Source organism: Crinia signifera, chromosome 6, assembly GCF_055691185.1.
Source record: "Crinia signifera chromosome 6, ASM5569118v1, whole genome shotgun sequence".
Lineage (NCBI taxonomy): Eukaryota > Metazoa > Chordata > Amphibia > Anura > Myobatrachidae > Crinia > Crinia signifera.
This window is the reverse complement of record NC_139222.1, coordinates 36,290,596-36,317,441: the sequence shown is the minus strand read 5'-3', so window position 1 is coordinate 36,317,441 and position 26,846 is coordinate 36,290,596. Positions and strand designations below refer to the sequence as shown.

Genomic DNA, 26,846 nt, shown 5'->3' with positions numbered 1-26,846 from the left:
GATGGAGGTAGGGGGAGGCTAATGGAGCGGTACCTTGCGCTTGCTGAGATCCAGTGCCTGGGTGCGTAGAGTCAGTTCCTTCTCCCCCGTGGTGATGCTGCTCTGTAGCAAGTGCTCCTTCTCTTCTAGCTTCCGCAGGACCTGGAGCTGAGCATCCACCTGCAATCACAAGTCACAGTCTTATTCCTTCCCTGAATGCTACGCACTACACTACGGGACAGCGAGCGATGAGAGTAGAGGCAGAGCTCTGTCAGCCAATCAGCAGCCTTCTATTTGTGTGGCCACTGATTGGCTGAGAGAGATCTCTCAGCTAATCAGCAGCCACCCAGACTTTGAATAGGATTTTTTAAAATTATCCCCACTGCACCGTATCGGATGTGATGCACCGGTAATGTGGTGCTGATGGCTGCACATAAGATTTATCTTATGTGCAGCCCATCATACCTCCAACCCTGATGCGACGCGCACCGGACCATGTATTGTATCGATCGGATGTGAGGATTATCCCCTGGAGAAGTGGCAGCGGATTTCCCTTGAGCAGCATCGCATTCATATCGCATGTGGTCCCATTCCCCGCTGCCAAGAGGCTGCCCGAGCCAGAGGTCGGATGTGCAGGCATGTCCAATCACCGACTCCGATCCGATGTGCACTGGACCGCGCATCGGATCATGTGTCAAACGCATGCAATTTGGCCACCTTTCACCCGATTTCTTGGCCCGATCTGTCAGAATCGGGTGAAAAGTGGTCAAGTGTATGGCCAGCTTTACAACGTATCTGGTCGACTGGTTGACACTCCATACGGACACTTATATGAGTGTTGGCGGATGAAGATGTGTCCACTACAGAACCGCCACATGGGGACTGGTGGTATATGCTCTATTTAGCCGGAGACACACACTGTCAATCACTGCCCAAATCCCGCGGGGCCCCGCACCGCACCTGTGTACGCAGGGTGAGCAGCTGATCGGCTAGCTCCTCCTTCTCTTCCTTCAGGAGCTTGTGGATCTGGTTGGATTTGATCCGTTCCGACATGAGCTTAAAGTTGGCGTCGTCCTTCTCCCGCAGCTGCTGCATCAGGCGGATGTTCTGCTCCTGCATGTCCTCGAACGCCTGCCCTGTGACGTCCATCTCCGAGAGCAGGGCCTCCTCCTCCTGTCACGCACACACATGGTTATATAGCAGGACAGTGTACAGAGCCCAGACACAGGCAGTAATAATCTATCTATAGTCACACATGTAAGTCGCAGAAGCTCTCCCCTGCACATTGCTATAGATTACTATTCAGGGGCCTGGAAAGAGATCAATCCAACCAGACCTTCCCATTGTCTACCTAATGCTTGTATCAACCTTCCGATCCTGTTTCCCGTAGCCATGTCAACATATTTCTTGCGTCAACCTAAGCCCGACCGTACAGTTGACCCAATGGCCCATACCCTGGAAATATCCAGTCTATGATATGGCACAAATACATATTGTATCTAGACAGATTACGTGATGTTATACAAGCAGAAAACCTTTGGCCAAGAAGGTACAGTAGCACAGTAGTTAGCATTGTTATGGGTATAAATAAAACCAGTTGGTGTAGAGTTTGTATGTACTCCACATTTCTGTGTTCTCTACCAAACTTGGCAGTGTAGCACCACTGGGACAGTCGCTGAGGCACACGGTCCTCTGGAGAGCACTGTGCCATATGCAGGTATATATCAAGAACCAAGATCATTTATACGCATTTCTTATAAATGGCAGAATTTCTATCAGCTCCTTCAAGAAGTAATTCAATGGTGGGGGAGAGGCGGATAGGAGGAGGGAGAGGACTGCTTTGCCTGCTCTCTCTACCTGCTGCCTTATGTCCTGGCCATCCCTGCCATGCTCACTTCTTGCCTCAGGTCTCCTTACCTGCACCTCATGTCCCCTGTCTGTCTGTCTGTCTCTCCCTCCCTCTAGATTGTAAGCTCCTTAGAGCAGGGCCCTCCTCCCTCCTGTTCTCACAGCACTCTTCTTGTATCTCAACTACAGCTCTCTTTTACCCCTTTTAGACCAAAACGCCGGGTCGCACCCGGCTTTTTGGACCCTGGTTGAAGCCGGGTGCGACCCGGCGTTTAGGGGCATTTACACCGGACGGGCTTAAACGCCCGCACCCCCCTCCCGCCCCTTCCCGGCGCTTGAAGATGACAGCGCGATGTCATCTTCAAGCGCCGTTCGACGCCGCCGTACCCGGAACGCTGCTGGGGGCAGCCCAGCACTAAGGTAAGCTGCTAGGCTGCCCCCAATCCCCGCACACACCCCCCGCCATTGGACAGGAGGTGAATGGATGCCGCACACAGGCATCCGTTCACCTCCCTCCCCCGCCGCCGCTGCTGTCTGCAGAGTATAGCAGACAGCAGCGCCGGCTGTCAGTGTCAGACTGACAATCCATCCAACCTGCGGACGCTGCGGTCCGCAGGTTGGACGTTCCCCATTCATGTAAATGGGAGCCGGGTCATCCGACCCAGCGTTCCCATTTAGACTGCCCTCTACCCAGGTCCTAGCCGTGTTCTACCCAGGTCAGGACCTGGGTATAAGTCCCGTGTAAAGGGACACGGCGTTAGGGATTTACACCGCCAAAGATCCGGGTCTGACCTTATAAACAAAAATATAATAATAATAATAATAGTGGACTTGTAATAAGATGAGGGGGCATGTATTCTCCACAGCATGCAGCATTATAAGCGGGGGTAAGACAGTTTCTAGGGGCATAATTCAGACCTGTTGGCAAGGATGCCATTTTTGAAGATGGACAAAACCATGCTGCACTGCAGGTGGGGCAGAAGTAACATGTGCAGAGAGCGTTAGATTTGGGGGGGTTTCTGTGCAGGGAAAATACTGAATGCTTTATTCTTACACTGCAACTTAGATTTCAGTTTGAACACACCTCACCCAAATCTAACTCTCTATTTGCACTTGTTACATCTGCCTCACCTGCAGCGCATAATGGTTTTGTCCATTTGCAAAAATTGCAGCCAATAAGTCTGACTCAGTCCTTAGGTGTAATATATGTAACCATCAAATGAGTGAAGCACTTGAATTGCTCCACCGGGGCTCCCTCTAGTGGTCGCCGCTGTGCATCTATACAGATGGGTGACAACGGATATATCCCATCGCCTGTACTCACTTGTTTGGCTGTGGACAGTCTCTTCTGCAGCACCTCGGTCTGCTCTTCTGCCGCTCTCATTCGGCGCAGGGCGTCCTCATCCGCCATTTTCTTGCTATCTCTGCGCTCTCTCTCCTCCAACTCTCTGTGTCGCTGGCGCAGTTCCTCCAACTGATAAGACAGCAGTACAGAGAAAAAGGTAGGTGGCGTCTACATCATGATCCATTTGCCATAATTACAGATCGCTGTTACAGGTTTAATCCCATGTGTAGTACAGAATATGCCCTGTAGGTGGCGGTGTTTCCTGCCCTCCCTTACCTCTGCCTTGCTCTTCCGCTCTGCTGCCATGAGCTGCACCTTGTCTCTCTGTTCCTTGGGTGCTGAGCGATACATATCCAAGAGCAGCTTCATGTCCCGCAGAGACTCCTGCACTCGTCTAGCAAAATAAACAGAGGGGAGAGATATAGAATAAGATTCTAAAGCCGAGATATTTACGAACATTTAATTGGGGCAGTACGGATGGTGTAATGGTTAGGATTACTGCCTCACGGCGCTGAGGTCATGGGTTCGATTCCCACCATGGCTCTAACTGTGCAGCGTTTGTATGTTCTCCCTGTACTTGCGTGGGTTTCCTCCGGGTACTCCGGTTTCCTCCCACAATCCAAAAAATATACTGGTAGGCTAATTGGCTCCCAACAAATTAACCCTAGAATGTCTGTATGTGCGCGTGTACATGTGGTAGGAAATATAGATTGTAAGCTCCACTGGGGCAGGGACAGATGTGACTGTTCAAATATTCTCTGTAAAGTGCTGCGGAATATGTGTGCGCTATATAAGAAACTGGTAATAAGTAAATAATAAATTGTTTTGTAATTAATCATATATATATCGGTTTTCATGAGATCACCTTAAAACGAAAACATAAGTAATCGAACTCCTAAACCGTTAATGTTTTCCAGGTCTCTTCATCTGTGAATCTTATGTCAGTATATAATGAGTGCACCTGCTGGGTGACCTGGGAATGTGTCAGTGAGTAATGAGTGCACCTGTGCACCTGCTGGTTGAACTGGGAAATGTGTCAGTGAGTACCTGCTGTGGACCTGCTGGGTGACCTGGAAAATGTGTCAGCGAGTAAACACTACACCTATGGGCCTGCTGTGTGACCTGGGAATGTGTCAGTGAGTAAGGAGAACACCTGTGCACCTGCTGGGTGACCTGGGAAATGTATCAGTGAGTAATGAGTGCACCTGCTGGGTGACGTGGGAAATGTATCAGTGAGTAATGAGTTCACCTGCTGGGTAACCAGGGAACTGTGTCAGTGAGTAATGAGTGCACCTGCTGGGTGACCTGGGAATGTGACAGTATGTAATGAGTACACCTGTGCACCTGCTGTGTGACGTGGGAAATGTATCAGTGAGTAATGAATGCACCTGTGCACCTGCTGGGTGACCTGGGACATGTGTCAGTGAGTAATGAATGCACCTGCTGTGTGACCTGGGAATGTGTCAGTGAGTAATGAGTGCACCTGCTGTGTGACCTGGGAATGTGTCAGAGACTAATGAGTGCACCTGTTGGGTGACCTGACATGTGTTAGTGATTTATGAGTACACCTGCTGGGTGACCTGGGAAATGGGTCAGTGAGTAATAATTGCACCTGCTGGGTGACCTGTCTGTGGTTCTAAGGACAGAGTTCGAGAACAACTGAATTAGATTGTTGTTTTTAGTCAGCAGCACCACCCAATACTACTGCTATAGTACGTTCACAACCATAAAGGCGCTGGTTGCCAAGAAGCATAGCTCTTCTGTTCTCCTCCTAAAGCTAAAGGCCGGACTAATACCCCTTAGAGCCCTATTATCTCACTTTAGGTCGGCCTTCATCTGTTTGACGCTGTCAGCTTCCTTGCGCTTGGAGTCTGGCTCATGTTTGGGTTTGTCCTTGGAGCTGTCTCCTCGGTCTTTCTCTCGCCCGCGGTCCCTCTCCCGCTCTTTGTCCCTCTCCCGCCGGTCTCTCTGCTGCTGCTGCTGTTGCTGCTGCACCTCCTCCTCCTCGCGTTTTGGAATGATCTCTACCGGAGTTGGGGCCGGCGTTGGAGGGGCACTTTCTTCAGGCTCGGTCTTTATTTCAACTGCTTCTTCACGGACCTCCTCCACGCTGGACTGCGTGGGCAGCAGGAACAGTCCGCTGGTGGCTCGAGCGCGGATCTACAAGGTGAAAGAAGGGGAAGTTTCACAACACCGCCGCGTGGACAATCTTCGCCCAACCTCGGCTCGGACTTACTTTATTGATGTCGACTTGGATCTCCCGCAGTCGCCTCTTGTACCGTAGAACTTCGCCCTTTAGCTGGTGATTGTGGTTCTGTAGGCTGCTGATCAAGTGCCTCATCTCCCGGTTTATGGGACCTACGTTTAAAATAATCATATTGGGTAAATAATATATATATATAAATAAAAGAAGATCATGGTTTATTTATATATTTGCCATTCATTCCACATACCCGCCTGTTCGTTGGCAGCCAGCGTCTGCTCAAACTCAATCCTCAGCATCTCGTATTCCTTCCGTACTTGGGCAAGTGTGTCCTCCAGCTGAATCACCTCCGTGCGCACCTTCTTCTGTAGGGCCACCTCATCCCGCTGCAATACAATTTATCATATGTATTATACTTTGTGCGCCACCTGGTGGCAGGAGGGCAGTACACACAAAAGTACAAAACAGCAAACCGTTAACTGGATACAAGAGGAGAAGTGGCCCTTGGCAACCAATCGGCTGCTCTGTACAATTTTCTATTGTGCAAATTACAGTACTGATTGGTTGCCATGGGCCACTCCCCCTCTGGCTCACTTCTCAATGCGCCATACATCTACCCCACAAAAGGAGGAGGAGATGGTGATGAGCTTATAGAAATGAAGCGCATTAGATATGGGAAGATTGCACTGTGAGTAATTGGAGAGGGGTAGTCCAATATGGATGACACATGGAATAAATTGAGTGGGTAAGTGGGAGAGATGGTAGGCTTTGGAAATTCAAAGCAAAGGAAACACCATGGAGACCCAGGAAAACCACAACATTCCACTGAGTCTGCAAATGTTTATGTAGTATTTTAGAGAAGATGAATCACAAAGTGCCTGGCGCAAGTCTTCCCATCAGCAGATTTTAGATTTGTAGTAACAAGCAAAGATCCGATGCAAACTCACACCAGCTACTTTCCTTACTGTGACTACACGTGACAATCTGCATTTATTTGCAAGCATGCAATGTATCCTTAATGGCACAGCAGCAGCAACATCCAGCCAACAATGAATGGTGAAATGTGTGGCTCCAGCATGTGTGCTAAAGCAGGACACTATTCCACCGGACTGCTGCCAGTGTATAGTTGAAACAGCCAAGAGGCTTACTGATATACAGACAAGCCAAGCATGATGACATGATAATAGGAGTGTGCGCAATAACCCTTGTATGGAAAGGCCGGTCCAGCAAAGCTATGTCTCTATTGCCAAGGTCCTGACAACATGTCTCATTTACACTTTAAATTTCTGCAACACCAACTCATTAAAGAGGGATACGATCATTAGGTCTACACCAACTAGGTCGACAAGCACCAAGGTCGACATGGGTTTTGGTCGACCTGGGTCAAGGTCGGCAGATCATTAGGTCAACATGGGCTAGGTCGACAGTCAAAAGGTCGACATGGGGTTTTCCACTGTGTTTTGACCCGACATGTGCCGACAGGCGGTATTCCATGCCCTACTATCCACTAGGGCATGGTGGGAGAATAAGATAGTGTGCCCGAAGCATTGCGAGCGAAGAAAGAACAATTGCCAAGTGGGGAGTTTCTTAAGGGGATTGGTCTCTGAGACGCACCCCACCAAGCAGTAACGGAGAGTAGCAGTGCACAGGGGAATTGTGTTAAACAAACAGACAACAATAACTGTAACACAATTCCCCTGTGCACTGCTACTCTCCGTTACTGCTTGGTGGGGTGCGTCTCAGAGACCAATCCCCTTAAGAAACTCCCCACTTGGCAATTGTTCTTTTTAAAGAGTGCATGCCTACATATATGTCTGTTTATTTATCACAATAAATGTTAACCCTTTAATCACTATACACACTGTCTTTTTCATATACGTTAGTTAATCAGTGCCATCTAGTGGCTAATTCAGTGTCACTCACGTTGAATCAGGTATTAGTCCGGTTTCATCTGTTCAAATCCCATTATATATTTCATTATCCACTCCCGATAAAAATGCTGGCCCACTTGGTCTATACACCCTCACGATTCAACTACAAGGTGAGCACGGAGCCACTATTTGTATTGCAAACTATCTATTGTGAGCGTAGACGAATCCGGCTCGGCAGCCCCTTTAAACACCTGTATTTGAGCGCTGACAGACTATACTAAATTTTTAGAAACCTGAAGTAACCACGTTGTAATGCTTTCTAATATTAACATATTATTTAATTAGCATCTTTTAATAAAACCAATGTTTTACTGCTTATTATTCCTACTACATCTAAATATATGTAGATAGCCTAAAAACATACAAAGCACCCTCGGAGGCTTATGAATTTAAATAAACATGAGAGAAATTAAACCATGAGGGGGTCTGAGTGACACCGTTAGCTGTGGTTTTCTCCTATCACATAGGATTGTCAGTGGAAGAATTGTTTTGAGTCTTTGTTGATGCTAGGCAGATTTAGCACCTCTCACATCTGCTTCACCCTTCCTAGATTTCTGTTGTGTGAATTTACTGCATTGGATCAGCTCGCTCAAATGAAGACCAAAAGCAACAAAAAAAAAGGTGGAACAATATCGGGGAGAGTTTAAAAAAGACTAGGCAGAAGCAGGCGGGATAATCACTTGGTAGCAATCTCACCTCGATGAGCTCCAGCTGACGGTGGTGGTTGGAGCGGGTCCCATGCAGTAAGGAGCGAGCTTCGTCCAACTGGGCCTTTAGCTGCAGCGATTCGTTGTAGAGGACGGAGAACTGGGACTGCATGCAGCGGTACTCCGGGGACACGCGCACACTTTCCTCCACCGCGCTCGCTAGCTCCACCTGAACGGGACAGGAAAGAGGGTAATCATGTACCGTATATGTCCTATTGCGTCCTCCAGAAAAACTCTGGGTCATCAAAAAAATAAAAAGCTCATGTGTAAGGGGCAAGTATAATGGGGTCTAGTATTTTGTTGCATAATGTGTAGAAGTTGTATATGGTGTTGTACACTACACTCAAGGACACGCCCCCTGTTGAGTGGCCACACACCCTTTTCCGGAGTGTGCCTTCGGCGCTCGCACAACTACATCCTTCACTTTTGTCGCCATGGTGGGCCTGCGTACTTTAAATGCCAGGGCCTATTTTTAATCCCATTCCCACCCTCTCTCTGCCGCTCTCTTAGCATGTACACTGGCACCACTAACACTGCCCCTCCCCCACCTAAACCCTCTTTTATCATGGTGCCCCCCCTGTAATTTTATCCTGGATCCGCCCCTGAAGATGGGCCCCCTTCAGCTCTGGGCCCCATAGCAGCTGCACCCCTTGCACCTATGGTAGTTACGCCCTTGGTTTCTTATAAACTGTGACCGCAGAAATAACCGTTGCCAAAATGTCGAGCAATGGGGAACACTGGAAGGAGGCCGTTACCTGCAGCTCCTGGTTCTCTGTGGTCACTTCCTGTAGGTCCTGCCTCAGTTTCTCCAGTTCCTGCAGACGGTTCACAGCCAGCTCCTTATTCATGTCCACTTCAGAGGTCATCTCTTCAAACTGCACAGAGAGCGCAAGAGGAAAGCGGAAATAGGAGATTGTCGCCATCACCACTGTATACAAAGACGCACTATCGGCGGATCACTGTTCTCACCATCGGATATCGCACTTGCCTATGGGGGTTATTCAGACCTGATCGCACAGGCCGGGCAATAATAGACTGTGCATATGTCCCTTAGTATGCATGCACGAGGCCTTCCTGTGATAAAATCCTGCTATTTTTTTGATCGCTGGCCGTACACAAGTTGATTGACAGGAAGCCGGCGTTTGCAGTTCTTAACTGCTCATTTTCTCGGTGGACCTGCACCATTAGATGCAGTGTCTGACACCGACACGCCCATTGGATGGCCCCAGTTTGATAAGACACACCCCCCCCCCCCATCCCTCCTCCATACAATTTTGATCTGCTTCCGCTACAGTGCGTCTGAGAGCAGTGACAGTCGCCAGCCTAATGGGACAGAATGCAGTGACAGTCGCAGCCTACCTTTCTAAACACATTGTGCAAAAGCGCTTACCTAGATCAGACATGTCCAACCTGCGGCCCTCCAGCTGTTGTGAAACTACACATCCCAGCATGCCTTGCCATGGTTTTAGCATTCCCTAGTAGTAAAACTACTACTGTGACAAGGCATGATGGGACTTGTAGTTTCACAACAGCTGGAGGGCCATAGTTTGGACAGGCCTGTCCTAGAGAATAAACATGAACGTGCAGACTCCACCGCGTCATCAGAATGATACCGCTCAGTATTAGCAAGCATCGTGCATACATACTGAATATATAGCAGTGGTTCCCAAACTGTGTGCCTAGCCACCCTGGGATGCCTCAGGACACTTGCAGGGGTGCCTTGGGTTGGTGGACCAGGATCAATCAGGTAAAAGCAGTGCTAGTGGCTGCCAATCATAACATATGTGGACAAACAGACGCAAATCCTGTCCCTCACCAGATAACTGTGACAGATAAACACAATGCACTTAATTTTATATATTTTTTTCTTAATTTCTCAATAAGAAGCATTTGGCCTAGGGGTGCCTTAAAAATATTTTGATGGTCTAGGGTGCCGTGATTCGAAAAAGTTTGGGAACCCCTGCTATATAGTCTTGGCTGCCAATACTATTTTCCTGTTCGATTTACACTACACCGGAGCGCATTGGGATCGAATCTGCATGGAATGTAGAAAAACCATTCAATATTCTATGCCATTTTGCTTCTATAAGCAAAATCGAATAGAAAAATAGTGAATATCTCACCGTGTATGCCCTATAACAGGGATAGGGAACCGTCGCCCCTCCAGCTGTTGAACTACACATCCCAGCATGCTCTGCTAGTTTTTCTATTTCGCCATGCCAAAACTGATGCAGGGCATGCTGGGATGTGTAGTTCAACAACAGCTGGACTGTCAAGGTTAGCCATCACTGGCCTAGGCACCTACTTCCTGTCATTCCTCTTGCGAACTGCTAGCAAATAGAAAAAGTAGCAGGCCTTTTCATTGGACGGACTCGCACATGCATATTGCAGGCCGTGCGTGTGCGCAGTGTATCGCTAATCAGCCGTCGTGCAATCAGGTCTGAATTACCCCTAAGATGTGGAAGGTTAAAAAAAAAAAAAAAATACACATATATTGTAGGCAGGAACGATATTACAGAGGACAGCTCATTATTAGTTATTAGTACAGTTGTTGAATGTATGATTTTACCTTCTTGGAGTTGATGGTTATAGTCCCTCCATACAAGCTGCTGCCTGCACCATACACCTTGTACCCCTTTGAGTTGACCTGCCAGAGACAGAGAGAGACAGAGAGAGACCATCAGGACTTGATTCGTCCATGGAGAATCTGCCACCGGTTGCTGCGATCCCCCCTCCTCTCTTACCCTCTCTAGAACCTCAGACAGGTGTCTGTTCAGGCGTTGCTCCCTCTTCCGGACTTTATCGATGTCCCACTGCAGATCCTCGATGAGGCCGTCTAGGACGGACACGCGGGACTCTGCATTCTCCAGCCGAGACTGCAGCTGGCTGAACTGAAAGAGGGAACGTGACAACAGTTGGAGAGAGGCAGGGTATGGTCTTTTACAACCAACCCCCCTACCCCAAAGAAAACATAACAAAAGCTAAAATAATAAACCATCAGACCGAAGTTAGCAGCTAAACATTACTAACTGAGGGAATACAGAGCCCGGTCTGAGATGTAGGTGCTTTATAAGAGCCTGTCTAGGGTGGCCAACCCCGTGGATTTGGGCGCAGTCTAATGCCAGGCATGCGCAGTCTAATGCTAGGCAGCGTCTGAGCACTCTCTCAGACGCTGCCCGGCTTCTCCCGTCCTTGGCTATGCTATGCGAAGCGAGACATCGCCAGAGGTCACACTGCACAGGCCGCTCTGTCCGCCCCCAGCTGCAGCGGCCCGGCCCGGCTCCCAACCACTCTGCACACCCCCAGCCGCATTGCTCTGCCGGCCCGGTTCCCAACCACTCTGCCCACCCCAGACGCACTGCACCGCTCTCCTGATCCAGCTCCCAACCACTCTGCACTCCCACAGCCACACCGCATTGCTCTGCCGGCCCGGTTCCTAGCCGCCTACACCCGGCCATGAAGGTTAATATCTGGGGTGGCCGGGTCCTATTGTAAATTATATTTTACATTCAATCCCAACCAAGCCTGCCCGGCTCAGAAGCAATCCAAGAGATTGCTTGTGCAGCCGGTGCAACTCGCAGGCTCTGGTGAGATGCGCACTGGACCTGCTGTCATTCACCTGCAATTTGGGCTCTTTTTCTGCGACTGATCGCCACAATTGCAGGAAAAGAGCCCAAATTGCATGTGAATTGCCTGGTGTATGGCTGCCTTAACTAGACAAAGATCTGCTTTATGTAAATTATATTGAGTAGATTTAATGAACTGGAACCTTCACACCCTTTCATGCAGTTTTCAGACACATGACCCGAGAGTTTGCCTGGTCTAGCAAGCTGACATATTCCAGAGTATCAGCTTCATGACCCCGGTTGGGTTCAGGGTCGTGAACCTGGGACTTCGTACACAAGTCCAACCCAGATGCGACCCGGTTGAGACCCTTTTCATACAGGTGGATGGACTTTGGAACGTTATTGCAAACAAGTGGTGTCAGTGCCTGGAGACCACGTCCAAATGCTGGATCTCTATGCTGTAAAAGGGTCCCGGGTTGGTTATCCATTTACACTGACCCTTACCCAGCTAGCTGGCAGTGTTGGATTCCTGGAATACTGCACCTGGGTTAAACCTTTGAGTGCCAAGTGAATTTGTCAAAATTGGTGTGAAAATTGCCCAGCCAACATTTTTATTCATAATAATGACCTGTAATGTTTAACTTATATAGGAAAGAATCTTTTTTTCCACCCCGTTTTTTATTTGAATTTATATAACAAATGTGAGCGAAGCTGGTCTTTTTAGCAGATATTCTCACTGAAAGGGTTAAGCATTTTCCACTGACAAAAAAATCCTGTGCACAGTACATGTGCAATTCATGTCAGTGGAAAAGGGGTAGAAGTTAATAAATAATTCTTATTTCTCAATATACAACAAAGGGTCAACAAAAGCAAAAAAAGTCGATGTGAGTTTTTCCTGATTTTTTTTAACCCTTGCTTTACCATCCCAGCGAGCATAGAGGGAGAATATAATAGTGTTAATGTTCATTCTAGCACCCGCTATCTTTGAAAACCCATGCAGTTCCTCTTCCCTGCCTGGGGTGTCACTGTCTGCTGTAGTGCTTCTAGCACAGTGTGGTCTGTATATTCACACTGATACGCAAACCAGACCTGTGCTAGAAACACCACAGCAGACAGCGACACCCCAGGCAGGGAACAGGAACTACATGGGTTTTCAGAGATAGCAGCTGCTAGAATGAACACTAAGTGTGTGTCAAGCGCAACAAGGCACCGCGCCCACAGCGAGGGTACACTCATACGGTGTCCATATCGTCATCTGCCGGCATAAACAAAAATATTTGAAAACTCATGTAGACATTTTACTGTGTCGACCTTTTGCACGTCAAACTTATGATCCAGACCTAGCAATGCATACGGCGTAGAAGAAGAAGTAAAGAACTCTTGTACAAACCTCCTGCGTCATGTTTTGCTGCTTCTCCTGCAACCGGGTGCACATTTCTTGTAGGCGTATTTTCTCATTGGCTAACAGAGAGTTCAGTTCCTTGACTGCTTCGTCCGTCAGTGATGGATCTAGAAAAGAACAATAAAAAAAACAGAACAATGAAACCAAATCAAATAAAACGTATCACCTGGACAATGGTAATAGATCAACGCGTAAATGCTCGAGCTCGAGGAACCTTCTTACCGGTGCTGTTGAGTTTGACAGACAGCTGGTCCAGCCGCACGTGCAGGCGGTCGTACACCAGCACTATCCGAGCGACAGCACGGCGGGAGGACTCCACGCGCTCCTGCAGCTGCGTCTCGATCTCCTCGCTGCTGCTGCTGGCCAGGGTGCCCAGGAAGGAGAGCGAGATCTCGGAGAGTCCTTCACCTACACACAGAGATGGCAATGAGATGCGAGCCCTGATTCTAAATAGAATAAGAGATGCTGCCATTCTGAGACTTGTAGTTCCACACAGAATAAAAAGGGAACATGCAGATACACACTATCCTCATCAGAGTGCACCTCTGCATTTTCTCTTGGATAGACTGTAAGCTCCACTGGGGCAGAGATTGATTAAACTACTCCTCACCTCTGTGAGGTGAAGTACCATCAGTGACCAATAGAGGACACTGGACGATCCAAATGTCTCCTTTGTGCGCTAAAAGAGGTCATAACAGAAAGAGAAAGCAATTGTTGCAGGGACACTGATCTGTTTCAAACTTTCCGGTATGCCGAGAGGGAGCGGTCAAGACAGAGATCGTTGGTAGGAGAAGATAGGGACTGGGGAGTTTGTGGTCGAAAAACTGTCACAGCTCAAAGCGAAAGTAAAAACTGTCACAGTTCAAAGTGAAAGTACAATGCAGAAGCCGCCATTTTTATGGGCTTTTAACTAGTCCTTGATAAAGACCACGGTACAACCTGTAACGATTCAGAAGAGTATAGTACACAAATATTTCAGATAAAGAGCCTAATTCAGACCAGATCGCTGTTGGGCGAATGTGCAGCGGACAGATAGACGCCACCCCACTGTGCGAATCGATGTATACGGCTAATGAGAATGTTCAAATCCCTTCGCAAGCCGCTCACCAGGAAAAATCAGCAGGATTCCTTTGCTTGCAGGCGCTGCACGTACGCACTGCAGCCTATATGTATTCGCAGGTTCTTTGATAATCGACCACTGTGTGAATTCGCACAGTGGCGTTCAGGTCCGAATTAGGCCCAAGGTGTCTGCAATCTCCACGTCTAATTACAATTGGCCGGACCCTATCCCCCTTTTCCTTCTAAATTCTCATACGGAAACAGAAGGCAGAATGACGGCCGCCATTTTCTAATAGCACATGAGGAACAAGAGAGAGACATCGCTTTCCTTTATGCATACAGGTGGCAAACGCTAGGGCTTCTAGTAAGGGTAGCATGGCTCGGTTACCACGGGCGGCTTGCTCCTGGTGTAATGCTACCTACAACGAACCTGTGTCTATCTAGTAGAGGCAAATAGGGCCAATCAGCAGATTAGCAGACCTGGACTCCATCCTTTCTCCACCAATCCCTACATCATTACAAAGACCCTTCAGCCACATTATACAGTGCTCCCCATCCCCACCAGACACCTGGTACAGGAGACACTCCTCACCCTGCAAACTGGCAATAGGCAAGGATCCCAGAACTCCTGACGCCAAAGCCACGCAGAGTTGTGAATCAACGTGCGCGTGGGTTAAAGGTTATTCAGCATGGTCAGCTCTCTGTGTTGAACACTAAAGGAAGGGATATGTTGATACCACTTAACCTTAGCACCTACAAGTTATCAGCGAACCAACATGCTATGAGGATGGCAGAGCCACTACTTGGGTCCAATACTAAAGATAGCCACCAACAGGTAACTAGGGGGTAGATTTATTAAGCTTGGTAAAGTGTTAAAGTGTCTGGTTTTTATCACTGGCCAATCAGCTCCTATCTGTAATTTTTCAAACCAAGCCTGAAACTTCACAGTTAGGAGCTGATCGGCCGGTGATAAAAACCAGACACTTTATCACTTCACCGAGCTTAATAAATCTGCCCCTATATTTCCACCCTGGTCCTCCAGCCCTGCTATCCAGCTGCCGATGATCTTAGCATGGATTAGTACAATAGAATCATCACCTCTTTCGCTGTCCTTGCGCTCTGGATTACTGTCGGAGTCTGGCTCGGGTTCCGGGATAACCAGCGCTTTACGTTCACTCAAAAACTCTCCCAAATCCTGGTCCAAATCGTAGCGACCGAGAAGTATCCGAATGTTTTCGTCAAACTGAAATAGCCGTTATATAAATAAAGATTTGAAAAAAAAAAAACAATATCCTTTAAATATCTAGAACCTTGCATCTTTCAAATCTTGTGCAGTATGTCATAACGACCTGGGGTGTCGCTCTCTGCTGTGTTGCTCCTAGCACATTGTGGTCTGTATTTCAGCACTGATATAAAGACTAGGTCTGTGCTAGAAGATCAACAACAGAGAGAAACAGCCCAGGCAGGGAAGAGGAACTGCAAAGGGTTTTGAAATAGGTAGGGAGCTTGAATGATAAGGAAATCTCTGTACAACACAGACCTGACTCCAGGAGCGATTGATAATGAGAAGCGAAGCGTCATCGGTGGCCTGCCGCCTCTCCAGGGTCTCAATGTGGTCTCGCAGCTCATCCTCTATGGCCTGCCTCTGGTCCAGAATACCAGCTAGCTTCTTGTTCTTGACTTGGAGAGTGCGCAGGTCCTGCTCTTCCTGAAAAAAACAAAGAACGTACTGGTAACCATAGCGACACACATGCACAAGCACTGGAAAACCATGCGTAGTGGTTGGATTACCGTGGAAGAGACACCTCCTAGTTTTATAGTCTCCACTGTGGTCCCAGAATCCTCCACGGATGCCTTTTTTTCGGGAGGACCCGAGGAGCTTGGGTCCCCTGCTGACCTCTTGCTACCCATACCTGACATCCTGGAATATCGAGCTGAATGGGTGCAGTAGTTCTTTCCCCAGTTTGGGGTTGTGTCTGTGGGGCAATGAAGGAGAATGGTTAGTTCTGCATATAGAGATATAAGAGATAAGAACCACTTGGCCCATCTGGCCACCCTAGTCAGAACCCCAACTGTGACGGGGACTCATGCTGTAGCCTTCGAGGGTTGGGTTAGGCTGCAAGGAAGGAAGAGATAGGCATAGGCACTAACAGAAAAGGTCAGGCATCAGGTAGGTGGGTTGGGTGGGTAGCCGGCAAAAGTAAGTATACTTACCCAGTCCATCATGATTCTGAGCATTGGGGGTGCTGCTATTGGTCTTGATTTAAGACAGGCATGTTAAACGATGGCCCTCCAGCTGTTGTCAAACTACAAGTCCCATCATGCCTTGCCACAGTTTAGTTATTAGGGAATGCTAAAACTACAGCAAGGCATGCTGGGATGTGTAGTTTTACAACAACTGGAGGGCCACAGTTTGGACATGCCTGATTTAAGGTGTGCAGAGAGAGTTAGATTTGGGAGGGGCGTCTCCTAGCTCTGATCTAAGAGCCGAATTAAGCATGGATTGCTAATTAGAGAATTTGCAAATTGAGTGATTATCAAACAAAAGTGCACATGAGTAACGTACGCATTGCGCAAGGGGAATTCGCAACAGAAAATGCGAATACACGGCGGTTAGCGATCCATTTGCAATTCATTTGCATGTGGCAATTTCTCTTTCTGGCCCAGATGTATTAAGCTTTAAAAAGTTATAGAGTGGAGAGTGATAAACAGCCAGCCAATCAGCTCCTACCTGACATGTTACAGGTTGGGTTTGAAAAATGACAGGTAGGAGCTGATTGGCTGCTTGTTTATCACTTTTTGAAGCTTTATACATCTGGCCCTCTGTCTGGCAGCGATGTACTCACAGTCACAGACAACCGCTACTTGTCAGTTTAGTGATCCATGCCGGTATTATGCCCGAAATTGAAGTGCAAAAATAAAGCTGCAGGAGGAATCTTAAATAAGGAGGCCGGCTTCCCTGGTCCGCTGCTGCCTCTGCATCATCAGATCCACTGCATGGCCACCGGACATCGGAGTAACGCTCCGGTTACACCGGATCTCTTGCCGATTCAGTGCACCCACTGAACGGCCTCAAGAGCCAGCAGCGTGGCTGCGACTTTGAGGCTCTGCAACCGACGCTGCATGAAAAGATCTGCAAATGTGCAGTGCGGCTCTTACACATCGGCAGATCTGAAAACATCGGAGAATAATATAAACAACGAGTTAACATGAATCTCTGAATGAGGCCCGTAGTCGGGAGGTGTAATCTATGGCTGTATGTTCGCATGAAACCAGAATATACAGGATTCATTCACTGCATGATAGACCCTAAACTACAAGCCCCATCATGCCTTGCCACAGTTTTGCTACTAGGGAATGCTAAACTTATGGCAAGGCATGTAGTTCCAAAGCAGCAGGAGAGCCACAGTGCTATATTATGTACGCCATCACTCTTGCAGCGCGCCACTCCCCAAATGCACAATCAATGGGGTTTATTTACCAAGATGGGAGTTCTATTGAAGATGGGATGTTGCCCATAGCAACCAGTCAGAATCTACTTTTTTTTAGAATATAATAAATAGATTCGGATTGGTTGCCCATAGCAACAACCCATACTCAATAGAACTCCCATCTTGGTAAATAAACCCCAATGAGTGCGCAATTAGATACCCAAGGCGCACGGGAACGTGCCTCGCCATCGCAGGAAGAGGACATGCGATGGATGTGACGGATGTGGGATCCGTCACAGCTATGCGCCACAATGGCAGGAACAGTGCCCATATCGCACTAGTGGATGGCCGACTTAACCCATTGCAGTCCGCCACCTAGAGATAATCTAACACCCCCCCACCCCGACCTAACGCACGTTACACTTGGGATACCAGTAGTCAGGTAACCTGGAACCGGCATATTCATCCATGTCGGCATTCTGGTTTTCCAGGCAGTAGTTAGGATCCCGGAAATAGAACTGCGACTGCCGACATCCTGTCCACCGGGACGCTAAACGCTCCTGGCTCAGCTGGGTCATCAGGTCGACCCAATTTAGGATGACATGCATTGGTTCGACCACTGACGATCGAAACGGGGTTAGGTCGACAGGGTTGGCAGGTCGACATAAGTTTTTCATGGTTTTTTTTTACCAGAATGTTGACACCCCGTTTCCTTAGCCTGTAACTGCGTCTGAACAGCGCAACAGAACGGTGTGTGTTATACCCTTGTGCAGCCAGCCAGCTCTCTCCTTCTGCATAACTGTATGATAGGATGTAACAGGGCATTGAGTATTAGCCAATAGTTATCAGCAAACCAACATGATGGAACGTAACAGTGCTGTCAGCACCGGTAGCTGTACGTGGCAGAACAGAGCAACAACTGAATTGCTCCCTTGGGCACCAGCTAGTGGCCACCGGTGCACAAAACATTTGAATTCTCCCCATAGACCAGAGGAGCAGTTGGCTCCTACCCGTCACTGTACATATGTCTGCGCATCAGACTGCGCCTCTCCCCTGTCCCCGTGCGTCAGCAAGCCGTGCCTCTTCCCTGACACTGTGCATCAGACTGCGCCTCTTACCTGTCACCGTGCATCAGACTGCTCCTCTTCCCTGACACCGTGCATCAGACTGCTCCTCTTCCCTGACACCGTGCATCAGACTGCGCGCCTCTTCCCTGACACTGTGCATCAGACTGCGCCTCTTACCTGTCACCGTGCATCAGACTGCTCCTCTTACCTGTCACCGTGCATCAGACTGCTCCTCTTCCCTGACACCGTGCATCAGACTGCTCCTCTTCCCTGACACCGTGCATCAGACTGCGCGCCTCTTCCCTGACACCGTGCATCAGACTGCGCGCCTCTTCCCTGACACCGTGCATCAGACTGCGCGCCTCTTCCCTGACACCGTGCATCAGACTGCGCCTCTTCCCTGACACCGTGCATCAGACTGCGCGCCTCTTCCCTGACACCGTGCATCAGACTGCGCGCCTCTTCCCTGACACCGTGCATCAGACTGCGCGCCTCTTCCCTGACACCGTGCATCAGACTGCGCCTCTTCCCTGACACCGTGCATCAGACTGCGCGCCTCTTCCCTGACACCGTGCATCAGACTGCGCCTCTTCCCTGACACCGTGCATCAGACTGCGCCTCTTCCCTGTCACCGTGCATCAGACTGCGCCTCTTCCCTGACACTGTGCATCAGACTGCGCCTCTTACCTGTCACCGTGCATCAGACTGCGCCTCTTCCCTGACACCGTGCATCAGACTGCGCCTCTTCCCTGACACCGTGCATCAGACTGCGCCTCTTCCCTGACACCGTGCATCAGACTGCGCCTCTTCCCTGACACCGTGCATCAGACTGCGCCTCTTACCTGTCACCGTGCATCAGACTGCGCCTCTTCCCTGACACCGTGCATCAGACTGCGCCTCTTCCCTGACACCGTGCATCAGACTGCGCCTCTTCCCTGACACCGTGCATCAGACTGCGCCTCTTCCCTGACACCGTGCATCAGACTGCACCTCTTCCCTGACACCGTGCATCAGACTGCGCCTCTTCCCTGACACCGTGCATCAGACTGCGCCTCTTCCCTGACACCGTGCATCAGACTGCGCCTCTTCCCTGACACCGTGCATCAGACTGCGCCTCTTCCCTGACACCGTGCATCAGACTGCGCCTCTTCCCTGACACCGTGCATCAGACTGCGCCTCTTACCTGACACCGTGCATCAGACTGCGCCTCTTACCTGACACCGTGCATCAGACTGCGCCTCTTACCTGACACCGTGCATCAGACTGCGCCTCTTACCTGACACCGTGCATCAGACTGCGCCTCTTCCCTGACACCGTGCATCAGACTGCGCCTCTTCCCTGACACCGTGCATCAGACTGCGCCTCTTCCCTGTCACCGTGCATCAGACTGCGCCTCTTACCTGACACTGTGCATCAGACTGCGCCTCTTCCCTGTCACCGTGCATCAGCAAGCGGCGCCTCTTCCCTGACACTGTGCATCAGACTGCGCCTCTTCCCTGACACCGTGCATCAGACTGCGCCTCTTCCCTGTCACCGTGCATCAGCAAGCGGCGCCTCTTCCCTGACACCGTGCATCAGACTGCGCCTCTTCCCTGACACCATGCATCACACTGGCCACTCCACTGACGCTGTGCATCAGACTGGCCCCTTCCCTGATGCTGTGCATCAGACTGCACCCCTTCCCTGACGCCATGCATCAGACTGCACCCCTTCCCTGACACCGTGCATCACACTGGCCCCTATACACTGACACTGTGCATCAGACTGGTCCCTACACTGACACTGTGCATCAGACTGGCCCCTATCCTGTCACTGTGCATCAGACTGGCCCCTACCCTGTTACTGTGCATCAGACTGCGCCCATTTCCTGACACCGTGCATCAGACTGCACCCCATCCCTGATGCTGTGCATCAGACTGCACCCCTTCCCTGATGCTGTGCATCAGACTGTACCCCTTCCCTGACGCTGTGCATCAGACTGCACCCCTTCCCTGACGCTGTGCATCAGACTGCACCCCTTCCCTGATGCTGTGCATCAGACTGTACCCCTTCCCTGACGCTGTGCATCAGACTGCACCCCTTCCCTGACGCTGTGCATCACACTGGCCACTACACTGACACTGTGCATCAGACTGCACCCCTTCGCTGACAGTGCATCACACTGGCCACTGCACTGACACTGTGCATCAGACTGCACCCCTTCCCTGACACCGTGCATCACACTGGCCACTACAGTGACACTGTGCATCAGACTGCACCCCTTCCCTGACACCGTGCATCACACTGGCCACTACACTGACACTGTGCATCAGACTGCACCCCTTCCCTGACACTGTGCATCAGACTGCACCCCTTCCCTGACACTGTGCATCAGACTGCACCCCTTCCCTGACGCTGTGCATCAGACTGCACCCCTTCCCTGACGCTGTGCATCAGACTGCACCCCTTCCCTGACGCTGTGCATCAGACTGCACCCCTTCCCTGACGCTGTGCATCAGACTGCACCCCTTCCCTGACGCTGTGCATCAGACTGCACCCCTTCCCTGACGCTGTGCATCAGACTGCACCCCTTCCCTGACGCTGTGCATCAGACTGCACCCCTTCCCTGACGCTGTGCATCAGACTGCACCCCTTCCCTGACGCTGTGCATCAGACTGCACCCCTTCCCTGACGCTGTGCATCAGACTGCACCCCTTCCCTGACGCTGTGCATCAGACTGCACCCCTTCCCTGACGCTGTGCATCAGACTGCACCCCTTCCCTGACGCTGTGCATCAGACTGCACCCCTTCCCTGACGCTGTGCATCAGACTGCACCCCTTCCCTGACGCTGTGCATCAGACTGCACCCCTTCCCTGACGCTGTGCATCAGACTGCACCCCTTCCCTGACGCTGTGCATCAGACTGCACCCCTTCCCTGACGCTGTGCATCAGACTGTACCCCTTCCCTGACGCTGTGCATCAGACTGCACCCCTTCCCTGACGCTGTGCATCACACTGGCCACTACACTGACACTGTGCATCAGACTGCACCCCTTCGCTGACAGTGCATCACACTGGCCACTGCACTGACACTGTGCATCAGACTGCACCCCTTCCCTGACACCGTGCATCACACTGGCCACTACACTGACACCGTGCATCAGACTGCACCCCTTCCCTGACACCGTGCATCAGACTGCGCCCATTCCCTGACACCGTGCATCAGACTGCACCCCTTCCCTGACACCGTGCATCAGACTACACCCCTACCCTGTCACCGTGCATCAGACTGAACCCCTTCCCTGACACCGTGCATCACACTGGCCACTACACTGACACTGTGCATCAGACTGCACCCCTTCCCTGACACAGTGCATCACACTGGCCACTACACTGACACTGTGCATCAGACTGCACCCCTTCCCTGACACTGTGCATCACACTGGCCACTACACTGACACTGTGCATCAGACTGCACCCCTTCCCTGACACTGTGCATCAGACTGCACCCCTTCCCTGACACCGTGCATCACACTGGCCACTACACTGACACTGCGCATCAGACTGCACCCCTTCCCTGACACCGTGCATCACACTGGCCACTACACTGACACTGCGCATCAGACTGCACCCCTTCCCTGACACCGTGCATCACACTGGCCACTACACTGACACTGCGCATCAGACTGCACCCCTTCCCTGACACCGTGCATCACACTGGCCACTACACTGACACTGTGCATCAGACTGCACCCCTTCCCTGACACCGTGCATCACACTGGCCACTACACTGACACTGTGCATCAGACTGCACCCCTTCCCTGACACCGTGCATCACACTGGCCACTACACTGACACTGTGCATCAGACTGCACCCCTTCCCTGACACCGTGCATCACACTGGCCACTACACTGACACTTTGCATCAGACTGCACCCCTTCCCTGACACCGTGCATCACACTGGCCACTACAATGACACTGTGCATCAGACTGCGCCCCCTCCCTGTTACTGTGCCTCTTCCCTGTCACTGTGCATCAGACTGTGCCCCCTCCCTGTTACTGTGCCTCTTCCCTGTCACTGTGCATCAGACTGTGCCCCTTCCCTGACACTATGCATCAGACTGTGCCCCTTCACTGACACTGGCCAATGTCTGTATAAGCAAAAGAAGCAGGTAATGTTGCCACACACAGAAACATACATACACACATAGATATATATACATACACACATACCTAGATACATATATACACTGTCCACTTCCTATCCCTATACTTAATTGATGACAACATTTCATTGTACAGTATTTACCTTTAGACACTGCTAAACGTCCCTCCGCCGCCCCGGAAGCGGAAGTGACGTCCTAAGAAACGGGCGGGCTGATGTGTGTGTGAGGGCGGGTGTAAGGCGGCCATCTTGGTAACGTTTCCCCCTCTGGGTGGTGCTCTCTGACGCTAATGATCGTCCTAAACTCTCTCATGTTGGTGATGGAGTTCTCGGAGTCGGAAAGCGGCAGCGGCGGCCATATTGAAAGTGGATTAAAGGCATAACGCGGAGGCCATCGTAGTGCGGCGGCCATATTAGTGGTGGCGGAAGTGGCTGAAGTTATTGGCAGTGGTAAGGTATTTGTGTCGTATAGTATTGCTGCAGCAAGTGCAGCTGGTCAGCAGTAAGGGAGACTTCGTGTTCTAGGTGTAGACTCAGTGGAGGTGAGATACTATATAAAAATAAATATATACTACCCATTTAATCACTGTGGAACTTTTCATTTAATTTAAAAGATGTTGTTTTTCCCTGTTCTGCATTTTTTTAAGCTCTGTTTCCCATCCAAAAAGGTGAGCAGAACTCTCTTGATTTATGAAACCAAACAACAAGTGTAAAAGTTCCCTATAGCAACCAATGAAATGCTAATTAATACCCCTTTCACATTGCCAAAATAACCTGGGTTGTTAACAAGTTAACCTGGGTCGTGGTGTAGTGTGAAAGCACCATACCTTAGAACCTGGGTTGAGCAACCCAGAAATTTGACCTGGGGTATAAGAACGGCTAAACCTGGGTATAATGTATGTATAATGGGCGATCCGAGTTTAATGTGAATGCGCTGGACCCGGGATCGCAATGTGCAATTGGTATGAGTCACCTGTGGCCAAGCACGTATATGTTTAAAACCCGGACCTGCCCTTTCTGGTGCTGTGCTGGGTACACTTTGTCCAATGTGTCCCCCCGCAGCGGGACACTGCCGGCCGCGGAAGGGACGCGGGAACGTCCCCAAAAAACTGGGATGTTCCCGCGGGACAATTGGGAGGTTGGTGACTATATCATCATTGATGGCGTGTACGGAGCGAGGACTCGATGATATCACTAAACAGTATCATTAACTATATTGTTTGCCTGGGAATTCAAGGGAAATGGTTAACGCTATCACTGATGGAGCTTACCGTCTGCTGGGTACCTGGATACTAGAATATTATATAAATATATTTATTGTTTACATTCAATATGTTTTGTTGTTGTTGCAGGAATGCTATTAAATGTGAAGAGCTGATGGTCTCAGTTGTCTAGATGTACAGATGGCACTTGTAAAGGATTGCGATTCTGTAGACACCATCCAAATGGAGGAGGGAGAGTGATGGACGCTGGTACATGAGAAAGAGACAGTCCAGTAATTTATGGTGTAATCTGTACTACCCAACATGCGCCTGTCTGTCATTACTAGCTCTCCAAGTTTCCACTTTGCATTCCTCTTCTCCACCCTCTTTTTGACCCCTGTCTGTTTCCGTAGCCTGCTCTACTCTCCCTTGTTCTCACGCAGGCTTCACCTCCAGCGCTTGAGCCATGAGTTCCTTCATCAGAACCTGAGGGATGGGGCTGAGGCCTTGCAGAGCTTCCAGCAGATGATGTCCTCTTCCAGCACACTCCCACCAAATGTCTCTGCTCCCTGCATCCACCGGCCAGTGGGCAGCCTCTACCCGTCACATACCAGCGGAGACACCCCCCTTGTCATCACCGTTATAACAACAAGGCGCCGCCCTGAGTATCATTACCTCCTGCAGGTGGTACATGGCTTTCTGGAGCGGCTTTCTGAGTGCGGCCAAGACTGTGCCAGTTTTCAGCTTTTCATTTGCAATGTAGACCCTTCCCCCAACGCCCATGCTGATGCTTGCCTCCTCTCCCACCTCCTGCCGTCAGTGACGCGCCACCTGAATGAACAATCGGCAGAAGCCCCCAACCGCTTTGAGCAAGAGAAGCAGGATTATGCCTTCTGCCTGTCTCGCACTCTGGAGGCCTACTCTCCAGATTATGTGCTGCTGGTGGAGGACGATGCTGTCCCATACACGGATATCTTCAGTGCCTTTTTCCATTTGGTGCGAGTGCGGTTCCCCCAGGAGCCTCTAGGGGGCGGCCTGTACACAAAACTCTACCATCCGGAGAGACTCCAAGGTTATTTGAACCCAGAGCCTATGCGCATAGTGGAGTGGATTGGCCTGGGAGTGCTAGCGGCTCTGGTTCTCTCCTGGTTGTACAAAGTGGCCTTTCCCAAGCAGCGCTTTAGTTTGTGGATGTTTGTGGCTTTCGTGGTTTACGCCATGTTGCTGGCAGAGCTGGCAGGACGGCATTACCTTCTGGAACTGCGAAGGCTGTCGCCTGCCCTTTACAATGTGGTTCCGGTCACAGAGTGCTGCACTCCGGCCATGTTGTTCTCTGAAGCCTCTGCCCGAAGGACCCTGGGCTACCTGGAGGAAATTCAGTGTAAGCCTGGCTATGCCAAGGACATCGCTCTGTACTCGGAGCTCAGGAGAAGGGGGGAATGGGCGTGGGCACTGGAGCCCAATATGGTGAAACATGTGGGTATGTTCTCCACACTTAGAGGGTCCTTTGTGGATGAGGAGCCCCTGCTTCTATGATTTGGGTTTCCCTTCTGTTTCGAAGGCGTCGTCACCAGAGCTTACACTTACGCTGGGTTACTTCGCTATCTCTGTCGCAATGTTGAAATGTGCAATAGACCAGGCCTGCCAACATGTGGATCTCCAGCTGTTGTGAAACGACAAGTCCCAGCATGCCTTGCCACAGTTTTGCTACAAGGGAATGCTAATACTGGCAAGGCATGATGGGATTTGTAGTGTCACAACATGTGAAGAGCCACAGATTGGCCAGGCCGGCAATAGATCTTTCCTACAAGTAATACTTTAATTTTTACTAAAAATAAAAAAAAATTGTAATATTAGAAAAAAGCCTGGTAGGTATCTTATGCCTGTGTAATGTGGAAGCCGCGTGACTTCCTGTAGTAAATATAGCAAACTAGGACGCCTGGTCTAAGGTTTGCTCAATTACTCTACTCTGTTTTCCAAATACAGTAATTTCTCACTTGTTAGTACATAAGCAGCAGCTTCTCCGATGATTGCTGGTGTGGATATGGTCACTGTGCATATTAACCTGACAGAAAAACAAGGCGGAATTCATTATAGCATTGGCAGCAGTATAACATGGGTGAGCAGGGAATTCCTGAACTTGCTGCAGGTTTAGATTTGTCAGGTTGCTGTACAGATGCACATGTGTAGGAACCTCCGTATCCCTCCACCGTGACTGGACAGGAAGCTGCTGAGTTCCGGAACATCGGAGGGAATTATATCATTTATGTTATTACCCGTGATCATAGATCACAGGTAATTGTCTCACCTAAAGCTATCCCCAGGCACCAATGAGGGGTGAAGTTACTAAGATAGGAGTTCTATTGAAGATGGGAGATTGCCCTTAGCAACTAATTAGATTCTAACTATTATCTTACAGAACATTTTAAATAAAGAAGTAGGATTGGATTGGTTGTTTTGGGCAACAGTTCATCCTAGTAAATTTACCCCTATGGGGTTTATTAACTTATACCCCTTTTACACCGCCGAAAAATCCGGGTCAGCGGCAGGTCAGACCCGGATCTTCGGCGGTGTAAATCCCTAACGCCGTGTCCCTTTACACGGGACTTCTACCCAGGTCCTGACCTGGGTAGAACACGGCTAGGACCTGGGTAGAGGGCAGTGTAAATGGGAACGCCGGGTCGGATGACCCGGCTCCCATTTACATGAATGGGGAACGTCCAACCTGCGGACCGCAGCGTCCGCAGGTTGGACGGATTGTCAGTCTGACACTGACAGCCGGCGCTGCTGTCTGCTATACTCTGCAAGCAGCAGCGGCGGGGGGGGAGGTAAACGGATGTCTGTGTGCGGCATCCATTCACCTCCTGTCCAATGGCGGGGGGGGTGCGCGCGGGGACTGGGGGCAGCCTATCAGCTTACCTTAGTGCTGGGCTGCCCCCAGCAGCGTTCTGGGTACGGCG

The 26,846-nt window shown here is 50.1% G+C and overlaps 2 protein-coding genes across 3 annotated transcripts in view; one reads left to right on the top strand and one right to left on the bottom strand.

Moving 5' to 3' along the window:
- RNF20 (ring finger protein 20) overlaps positions 1-22,984 on the bottom strand; it is a 25,600-nt gene extending 2,616 nt beyond the window's left edge. The window contains exons 1-17 of the mRNA XM_083145976.1: positions 22,829-22,984; positions 15,832-16,016; positions 15,581-15,748; positions 15,139-15,283; positions 13,204-13,389; positions 12,970-13,088; positions 10,758-10,904; positions 10,583-10,660; positions 8,769-8,888; positions 8,003-8,182; positions 5,626-5,761; positions 5,409-5,530; positions 4,992-5,332; positions 3,449-3,566; positions 3,152-3,301; positions 940-1,152; positions 34-159 (exon numbers count right to left, since the gene is read on the bottom strand). Of these exons, the coding sequence (XP_083002102.1) occupies positions 34-159; positions 940-1,152; positions 3,152-3,301; positions 3,449-3,566; positions 4,992-5,332; positions 5,409-5,530; positions 5,626-5,761; positions 8,003-8,182; positions 8,769-8,888; positions 10,583-10,660; positions 10,758-10,904; positions 12,970-13,088; positions 13,204-13,389; positions 15,139-15,283; positions 15,581-15,748; positions 15,832-15,960 (2,478 nt within the window). The 5' untranslated portion in view covers positions 15,961-16,016; positions 22,829-22,984. The remainder of the gene's footprint in view (positions 1-33; positions 160-939; positions 1,153-3,151; positions 3,302-3,448; positions 3,567-4,991; positions 5,333-5,408; positions 5,531-5,625; positions 5,762-8,002; positions 8,183-8,768; positions 8,889-10,582; positions 10,661-10,757; positions 10,905-12,969; positions 13,089-13,203; positions 13,390-15,138; positions 15,284-15,580; positions 15,749-15,831; positions 16,017-22,828) is intronic.
- Positions 22,924-26,846, top strand: PGAP4 (post-GPI attachment to proteins GalNAc transferase 4). Of its 2 annotated transcripts, none has more exons than XM_083145978.1 (2): positions 22,924-23,134; positions 24,037-26,846. In XM_083145978.1, exon 2 carries the CDS (start codon positions 24,211-24,213, stop codon positions 25,420-25,422), a length of 1,212 nt encoding a protein of 403 aa, XP_083002104.1. In that variant the 5' UTR covers positions 22,924-23,134; positions 24,037-24,210; the 3' UTR covers positions 25,423-26,846. The 2 variants fall into 2 exon arrangements, with proteins under 2 accessions (XP_083002104.1, XP_083002103.1); XM_083145977.1 differs by having other exon boundaries at positions 22,924-23,226.